The sequence below is a fragment of the Carlito syrichta genome, unplaced genomic scaffold (genome assembly GCF_000164805.1).
Source record: "Carlito syrichta isolate Samal-C Ts95f unplaced genomic scaffold, Tarsius_syrichta-2.0.1 Scaffold123364, whole genome shotgun sequence".
Classification (NCBI taxonomy): Eukaryota; Metazoa; Chordata; class Mammalia; order Primates; family Tarsiidae; genus Carlito; species Carlito syrichta.
In genome coordinates this window covers 2,369-11,675 of record NW_007067460.1, presented here as the reverse complement: position 1 = coordinate 11,675, position 9,307 = coordinate 2,369, and the positions used below count along the sequence as shown (strand labels likewise).

Sequence of the window (9,307 nt, the reverse complement as noted above, 5' to 3'; positions counted from 1 at the left end):
CGTCTGGGGCAGCCGCTCTGCCTCCGCCCCCGCCTTCCTCTGTCGGGCTCGTTCCAGGCTCTGCCCAACTCGGGGGTCTGCCCGGCGGAGCCCCTGCCCCCCTCAGCCCCCTCGTCTGTCTCTCTGCGCCTGGGTCTGTGCTGTGTCTCTCTGCTTCCTCTCGCGCCATCCCCGTGTGTCTGTGTCTCCGCCTCTGTCCACTGCCCTCGGCGTTCCGTGCCCCTGTCCGTCCGCCTCTCCTCTCCTGGCCTCCCCTCCCTCTCCCTTCCCTGCGTTTCCCCCCTCCGGTCTCCATCTCTGTCTCTGGCGTCTCGAGTCCGTCTCTCCCCGGGAGCCAGTTGACTCCCTCCCACACACCTTTGTCTCCGCCCCTGGCAGGGGAGACCTGGGGGGGAGAGCCCCCCGCAGAGGGGGCTCCCCCAGGCCTGCAGTCCTCACTCCTCTCCCTCTTCAGCTGGCTTTCGCTTTCTCCGTCCTCCCAGCTGGCCCCTGCCCAGCCCTCCCTGAGGACGGAGCCCTCCTCTCTCCTGCCTGTTTCTGGCATTCTGAGCCCAGTCCTTCTTGCAGCTTCACCTGTAACCTGTGCAGGAGAGACTGGACCAGTCCTTTCTTCCGCCTGACTCCCATTCCTCTTCGTGTAAACTGGATCAGTCCTTCCTACAGTCTGACTTCCATGCTCCTTGCTGTTTGTCGAGTTCTCGACTCATTCATTCTCTTGGCAGTTAGCTCAAGCACCTTTCCTAGGCCAGGCACAGCACTAGGCACTGGGTCAGGCCAGGCGGGTCTTTCCTGCAGTCTTACTTCCATCCCTCTCGTGGCATACCAGTCTCAGACCTGTCTTGGGGAGGCTGGGCCTCAGAAGCTTCTCCATCGCTTGGGGGACCTTGAGCGGGAAAGGGGCCCTGGAGCAGGTGGGCCAGAGTGAGGACAGGGGAGCAGTGTGAGCCCGCGCGGCGACAGGGGTGTGTGTGTGTGTCCCTGGCCACAGTGAGGCCCCAGCCCTGGGTGACGGTGCCTGCGTGGGGCTCCGGGAGGCTAAAATGAGCCCCGGGCAGAGTCCCACGCCTCACCTTTCTGTCTCTGTGCTGCCCCTAGCTTGAAGCTGTGTGTCTTGGCCAGGCCCTTTCCCTCCTCTGGGCCTCAGTGTCCCCATAGGTGTGTCCCCACCCTGAACACCCAGAGTCTGTGTGGCATCCCAGGCTGGGACATGGTGAGGTGGGGGATGCCGGGCTCGCCCCGGGCAGCACCTGTGGGTGCCTGGAAGTCAGATCTCTGAGGGCCGGCCGTCCTCCCAGGAGTGCAGTCGGGATCCCCCTCTCCGCCCCACTCTGGTGACAGCGTGAGTGAGAGCGGGTCTTGCACAGCACGCCAGACTGCGCCCAGCCCCGCCCCCGGGGGGCCCCAGAGGCTGCGAGGCGGGATGGGGCGCCCCTGAGGCCCGGCTGGGAGGTGCTGCCATCTGCCCTGCTGCTCCCACCCTGGGCTCAACCCGATCCCTCCGGCCCACGGTCTAAACCCAGATTAGGTTTCAGGGCTGCTGGTGGCGGAGACAGAGCAAGGGGCTGGGGCAGAGGGAGCCAGTCACGGACGGGGCTGGACATCCTGGGCGCCTTCTCTCCCTGACCCGAGAGGAAGCTGGGTTTCCCCCATCCCCCGGCGAGGAGGACTAGCTTGAGAACACCCGTCACCAGCAGGGTCTCCCTCCCAGAGGGAGGGACAAGTGGTTAAACCTGAGGAAGGACTTCCCAGGCCACGGCCCCTCCCGGAGAAGGGGCGTTGGACGCGCTTCAGATGGGTCTTTGACACCCCTGGGTGGCCCCCGCTTCTCCCTCAAAGCCAGGAGGATGGAGGGGGAGAGAGCGGGAGTCTGCCTTGGAACCTGGTGGGTTTGTAATTATGCCTGAGTTGTTGCTAATTAGGGGGCTGCTAATTAGATGTATCATTAGGAGCCTTGCCGAGGGGGCTAATTGTGCGGTGGCCCTTTAAGAATCTCCCCCCTCCCCCGCCCCTGCACACACACACACACACACACACACACACAGGCGAGCTCCCTCTCCAGCTCGCTCCTTCTTGGGAAGTTCTGCCAACATTCTGCCTCCCTCCCCCAGAGGAGCCGGCTCCCAGCCCTGGGTACGTGGGTGTGAGTTGGGGACAGGCTGTGGGTTAGACTCCCAGAAGAACTTTTCAGACAGTAATGGAAGTACTGGGGAAAAGGAGGCTGGTGGCCAAGAGAGGGGTCTGGGAGTGTGGAGGCTCGGAGGACACCCCCTTCCTCCCTCCCTCCCTTTCTTATAGGCGACTGGGTTACCGTGGCGACAGCAGGTGGGGGGAGCTCAGAGGAGCTGGGCCACTCCTGGAGAGGGAGCCTGGGAGTCAGAGTTGCTGCCAGGTGACTTGGGACCAGTGTTTTAACCTCTCTGAACTGTGGTCCTGTCATCTGTGAAATGGTGGGGACACCCCGGAGGGGGATGGTATTGTTTTGGAGAGGGTGGCCAGGGTCGGTGACGTCAGAGTGGAGCCTGGAAAGAGAGGAGGGACGAGGCTGGTGGGTATGTGGGGAAGGGCGTCCCAAGGAGGAATAGAGGTGCAAAGGCCCTGAGGCGGAACCGTGTCTGGTGAGTCTTAGGGACGGGGTGGGTGGCTGGAGCAGACTGTGGGGGCGGGGAGCCTGCAGACGGGACGGGCCAGAGAGGACCTTGGTGCTCCGAGTGAGGCCAGAGCCCTGTAGGAAGGAGGGTGTGGGCTGAATGGTGTTCGTCAAAGGAAACTTGAACACGACAGGATCAGAGCCGCTCAAACCCTGGGCCAGGGGCAGGGAGAGAAGTCTTGAGACAGTGGCGAGCCCACACCCACCAGGAAGACAAAAAGCCCGACACTGGCCAGGCATGGGGCTCACGCCTGTCATCCCAGCACTTTGGGAGGCTGAGGCTGAGGCGGGAGGATCACTTGAGTCCAAGAGTTTGAGACCAGCCTGGGCAACATAGCAAGACCTTGTCTCTGCAAAGAAATTTTAAAAATAGCAGGGCACAGTGGTATGCGGCCGGAGTCCCAGCTACTCAGGTGGCCGAGCTGGAAGGCTTGCCTGAGCCTAGGAGGTCGAAGCTATGTGGGACCATGATGGCACCACTGCACTCCAGCCTGGGTGGCAGAGCAAGACCCTGTCTCTGAAAAAAGAAAAAAAGCCCAACACAGGGCCTTGAGTGTTGCAGCCACTAAGGAACTGTGCAACTTACAGAGTCTGATGGGAAGCCTAGATCAGAGACCCAGGGCTGCTGGAGACCGTCACCTGCTACCACCACGGGGAGGGGTGTGAACAGAAGTTCTCCAAGGCCCAGGCTGGAACCGCTGCCATCGCCTCGCGAGTTCAGGCGTCCCAGTCCCTGCCTCCCACACTGAATGACACGGCCTGGGTTCTTTTGTGCCTGGCTTTGTCCAGCCGGTGCTGTGTCCTGCTTCTGTGTCGCTGGTGCATCTGTGGTTCAGTCCCTTTTCAGTGCCATATAATATTCCACGGTGCGGATACACCTCTGTCCCTGCCTCCATTCTGCTGCTGATGAGCGCCTGGTGGTTTCGTGCTTGCAGCTGGTACACGTGGGGCTGCCGCAAGTGTCCTCGTAGGTGCCTTTGGCGGACATGTGGGGCGGTTTCTCTTGGGCACACACCTAGGGGCAGAACTGCTGAGTTTGGGAAGCCAAGGCAGGAGGATTACTTGAGCCCAGGAGTTCGAGACCAGCCTGGGCCACTCCATCTCCACAAAATACAAAGAGTGCTGTGGTATCCTGAAGTGCTTAGACCAATTTCCATGCCCGCCAGCACGTGGGAGGGTTCCCCTGTCTTCATCTTTCCATGTCTGTTCTCTGCATCTCTGCCGGGCTCTCTCTGTCTCAGTCTCCATCCTTGCGGTTCTCCCCGCCTCCACCCGCAGCCTCTCCTCCCCCCCACCCCCCTGAACTTTGACTCTTGTGTGATGGGGAGAGGCTTGCTCCCCTCACCCAACCCTCCTCCTCCTCCCTCCTAGGACCCTGCCACCCCCATGGCTCCCCTGGCCTTGGTGGGGGTCGCACTCCTCCTGGGGGCTCCCCCGTGCTCGGGGGCGGCTACCCCGACCCCTTCCCTGCCGCCTCCCCCGGCCAACGACAGCGACGCCAGTGCGGGGGGCTGCGAGGGCTCCTACCGTTGCCAGCCGGGGGTCCTGCTGCCCGTGTGGGAGCCGGACGACCCGTCGCTGGGCGACAAGGCGGCACGGGCAGTGGTCTACTTTGTGGCCATGGTCTACATGTTTCTGGGCGTGTCCATCATCGCCGACCGCTTTATGGCGGCCATCGAGGTCATCACGTCAAAGGAGAAGGAGATCACCATCACCAAGGCCAACGGCGAGACCAGCGTGGGCACCGTGCGTATCTGGAACGAGACGGTGTCCAACCTCACGCTCATGGCGCTGGGCTCCTCAGCACCCGAGATCCTGCTGTCGGTCATCGAGGTCTGTGGCCACAACTTCCAGGCCGGGGAGCTGGGCCCGGGCACCATCGTGGGCAGCGCGGCCTTCAACATGTTCGTGGTCATCGCCGTGTGCATTTACGTCATCCCGGCCGGCGAAAGCCGCAAGATCAAGCACCTGCGAGTCTTCTTTGTCACTGCCTCCTGGAGCATCTTCGCCTACGTCTGGCTGTATCTCATCCTGGCTGTCTTTTCGCCAGGGGTGGTCCAGGTGAGCAGGGACCCGAGGGTGTCTTCTCGGTGCATGTGTGGTCTGCGCATTGGCAGAAGTGCACGCTCCCATCAGAGAGGGCCACCAGGTGTGGTGGTGTGGGTGCCACGCTGCACAAGGGGATTGAGCCCGAGAGGGCAAGCCCTGCTGCAGGGACTGGAGTGCCGCTGGCGCACCCCAGCGTGGCCTCCAGAAGGAGCAGCAAGCCGGCGTCTGTGCGGGGGCGCCCTGGGCACACAAGTCTACGCGTTAAACCCTCCCAAGAGCGCTGTGGGTGCTCCCTGTGATCTGTGTCATGTGGGCCAGGTAGGTTTACATGTTTTCCCACACGCGCTACCCTTTGCATAATTTATTCCCGCTTTTGCAATGAGATGTCCTGCATTTGCATCATTCATATCACGCATGCCCTGTTTTCGGACGGCGGTAATTGGTTTGGGTAACTCGGTGCAATTTGCATAATTTATCCACAGGCATCCCCACATCTGCATAATTCAGCTCTGCATTGACCAGCTGTGCAATCACTGTTTGCATAATTCATTCATTATTCAGCATCATCCGTCTCTGGTGCTGGGATAATTTATGCCGCTTCGTGTAATCCCCCCCTCGCATCCGGCCCACGATGATATAAGCCCGGTGATTGCCTTGCGTAATTTATTCCAATAGTGAGACAGAATGTAACCCACGGCTGCATAATTCACACCTCCGTCCTCATCCTCCTTTGCCTGTTTGTCCAGTGTCTTAACCCCATGCAGGGGAATCTTCTTTCTCCATATTTGCCTAATTTATTTCCCACAGTCCCCTGACTACCACCCACATTTGCATAATTTATTTATGGGCCTGGTCTAATTCGGCTACACACATGCATAATTTATTTGCGGGTGTCCAGGATTTATCCCCGCACGTACGTAATCTATTTTGGCCTATCTGTCAGGTTTTGCCAGTTTACAGTCCCTTCCCAGGAAGGCTCTGAAGCTGGAGGTATAAAAATTTTTGGTGATGTATAAATAAAGGCTGATATGGGCCGGGCACAGTGGCCCACACCTATAATCTCAGTCCTTTGGGAGGCTGAGGCGGGAGGATTGCCTGAGCCTGCAAGTTCAAGACCAGCCTGGAAAACCTGGTGAGACCTCGTCTCTACAATAAATTTTAAAAATCAGCCAGGCGTGGTAGCACACGCCTGTAGTTCTGGCTAATTGGGAGGCCAGGGTGGAAGGATTGCCTGAGCCCAGCAGTTCATGACCAGCCTGGGCAACATGGCGAGACCTTGTCTCTACAAAAATAAAAAAAATTAGCCGGGCGTGGTAGTGTATGCCTGTAGTCCCAGCTACTTGGGAGGCTGAGGCAGAAGGATTGCCTGAGCCCAGGAGGTTGAGGCTGCAGTGAGCTGTGATTATGCCATTGTACTCCAGCCTGGGAGACAGAGCAAAGACCCTGACTCAGGGAAAAAAAATGGTATCCTGACTTACCTTTCAAAATGGCCTTTGATGGATGGACACCAAGGCGATGAAAAGAAGTGTAGCCATCATGAGCGAGGGGTGGCAGATCGGGGTGGGGGGGTAGTGGTTCCCTCTGAGAAGGGCTGGCTGAGGCATAAGGAACGGGGTGGGGAGTTGATAAAACCCAGTTCAGCCGGGCTCGGTGGCTCAGCCTGTAATCCTGCGCCTTGGGAGGCTGAGGTGAGTGAATTGCCTGAGTCTGCGGGTTCGAGACCTGCCTGGGCAACTTGGTGAGACCTCACCTCTACAATAAATCAAAAAATTAGCCGGGCGTGGTAGCGCGCGCCTGTAGTCCCAGCTACTTGGAAGGCTGAGGCGGAAGGATCGCTGGAGCCCAGCAGGTCGAAGCTGCAGTGACCGGGAGAGGCCACTGCACTCCAGTCTGAGTGACAGAGTGAGACTCCAACTCAAAAAAAAAAAAACCCACAGTTCTGAGTGGAACATGGTGGGTCCCTCCGGGAGTAACTTGAAGACCTGAATTATGGTACCTTGTTATTAGAGCTAGAGGAGCTCACACAAGATACAGGTGCGGCCGGCTTCTCCAAGATGCAGTGACCTGGAGTAGTAAGAAAATCCACCTGGTTCTGTATTTTCTCCACCACTGCTGTGTGACCTTAGGCAATGCCTGTACCCTCTCTGGGCCTCAGTCTTCACATCTGAGCTGTGAAAGGGGTCTAGACCAGCCATTCTTGAGCCTTCCTATCCAATCACCCCATTTGTGTTGAGTCAGGGTCTCACTCTGCCACCCAAGCTGGAGTGCGAGGGCACAATCACAGCTCACTGCAGCCTTGAATTCCTGGGCTCAGGGGTTCCTCTCGCCTCAGCCTCACGAGTAGCTACAGGTCTACAGGTGTACATCACCATGCCCTGCTAATTTTTTTTTATTTTTTGTAGAGACTGGGTCTCACTATGTTGCCCAGGCTGGTCTCGAATTCCTGGGCTCAAGCGATCCTCCTGCCTCAGCCCCTCAAGGTGCTGGGATTATAGGTGTGAGCCTCCAGGGTCAGCCTCCAGTTACCCCTTTTTATAGCAAATATTTTGTTGTATCCTTTTTATTCTGCTGATGTGAATTTCCTAGGTGGTAAAAGAGAGGTTTTTTTAGCCTCAGGGTTTGGTTCATGGACCCTGAAGCCAGAGGCCCGGGTTCAAATCCCACCTCTGCTGCTCCCTGTGACCTCGGGCAAGTTCCTTACCTTCTCTGTGCCTTAGTTTCCCCACTTGTAAAATGAGGGTCACTGTAGCTCTGACTTCATAGGGCTGCCATGCAGAGCAACTGATTTGTTCCATGTGGAAGGGCTTAAAACAGACTGCTGGGAACAGAGTAGCTGTCAGCTATTCATCAATGAACTGGCCTATGCCAATTGGCTTCCCCAAAAGTCAGTCTAATGTCCAAACTGATCTAGAGGAAAGACTTATGGTAGAATGATCTGTATTTCCACATGTCGATGGTTCATCGTGACTTCCCTCATGACAAGGAGCCAGACGCAGCACCTGTCTGTAAGGAAGAAGTTGGGTTTCAGAGAAAGGAAAAGATCAGGCCAGGTGCGGTGGCTCTAATCCCAGCACTTTGGGAGGCTGAGGCTGAAGGATCGCTTGAGCCCAGGAGGTTAAGACCTGCCCAAGCAATAGAGTGAGACCTCGTCTCCACACACACACAAAAAAAATCAAAAAATTAGCTGGGCTTGGTGCTGTGCACCCGTATTTCCAGCTACTCAGGAGGCTGAAGTGGGAGGATCACCTGAGCCTAGGAGGTTGAGCCTGCGGTGGGCCATGATCATGGCAGTGCACTCCAGCCTGGGTGACAGAGGGAGACCTCAACTCAAAACACAAGCACAAAAACAAAAAATGAGTGTGTTTGGTGTATGTGACGCCATCCAGGAAAATACCTAAAGCAGAGTTGAGATCTCCAGATATTAGAAACAGGGTTTTCACGGAGACGAACATCAGCAGCGCTTTCTGGAGTTACCAGCGTGTGGGACAATTCTGCATGGTGTGGGGCTGTCCCATGAGTCATGGATATCCTCAGGCCCTGAAAGGCCAGGACCATGTCCCCTCACCGGTAATGACGGCTCCTAGATTTCTGATGTCCCCATCCCAGGTATGCTCCTGCCCCGCTGAGATCCAAAAGCGTCCCGGTTCCCTCCGGGGTAGGCATGTCCGCAGTGCCCAGTCTCGCAGGTGCTGGAGAAGGGACAGTGTGCCAGGCACAGAGGCTCATACCTGTAATCTCAGCATATTGGAAGGCCAGGGCCAGAGGATTGCCTGAGCCCAGGGGTTCGAGACCAGCCTGGGCAACTTGGTGAGACCTTGTCTCTACAGTACATAAAAAAATAAGCTGGGCATGGTAGCGCGTGCCTGTAGTTCCAGCTACTTGGGTGGCTGAGGCAGAAGGATCACCTGAACCCAGCAGGACGAGGCAGCAGTGGCCGTGGGCATGCCACTGCACTCCAGCCTGGGAGACAGAGTGAGACTCCAACTTAAAAAACAAAAAAGTGTGACTGCTGGAATCACCTTTCCTTCACCTGCAGGGAGGAAAGAAGTTCTTAGGGTTAAGACTTCTGGTGAGTCCTCTGCAGTATACACAGTGGTAGGTGCAATGAAGATGAGGAACTGGGCACTGTGGCTCACACCTGTAATCCTAGCACTCTGGGAGACTGAGGTGGGAGAATCCCTTGAACCCAGGAGTTTGAGACCAGCCTGGGCAACATAGCAAGACCCCATCTTTAAAAAATTAAAAATTAGCTGGGCATAGTGCCGTGCACCTCTAGTCCCAGCTGTTTGGGAGACTGAGTCAGGAGAACTGCTTGAGCTTAGGGGGTGGATGCTGTGGTGAGCCAAAATCACACCACTGCGATCCAGCAGGACAAGATAGCAAGACCCTGTTTCTACACAAATTTTTCATTAAAAAAATGAAAAGGGGCGGGCTCGGTGGCTCAGCCTGTAATCACGCGCCTTTGGGAGGCTGAGGTGAGTGGATTGCCTGAGCCCGCGGGTTCGAGACCTCATCTCTACAATAAAATCAAAAAATGAGCCGGGAGTGGTAGCACGCGCCTGTAGTTCCAGCTACTTGGAAGGCTGAGGCGGAAGGATCGCCAGAGCCCAG

The 9,307-nt window shown here is 57.2% G+C and overlaps 1 protein-coding gene across 1 annotated transcript in view; it reads left to right on the top strand.

Annotated features, from left to right (window-relative positions):
- LOC103249723 (sodium/calcium exchanger 2) overlaps positions 1 to 5,014 on the top strand; it is a gene marked incomplete at its 3' end in the record, with an annotated part of 7,187 nt that extends 2,173 nt beyond the window's left edge. Inside the window, exons 2-3 of the mRNA XM_021707670.1 lie at positions 4,019 to 4,066; positions 4,122 to 5,014. Coding sequence (XP_021563345.1) covers positions 4,019 to 4,066; positions 4,122 to 5,014 — 941 coding nt within the window. The remainder of the gene's footprint in view (positions 1 to 4,018; positions 4,067 to 4,121) is intronic.
- Between the last annotated feature and the right edge of the window lie 4,293 nt (positions 5,015 to 9,307).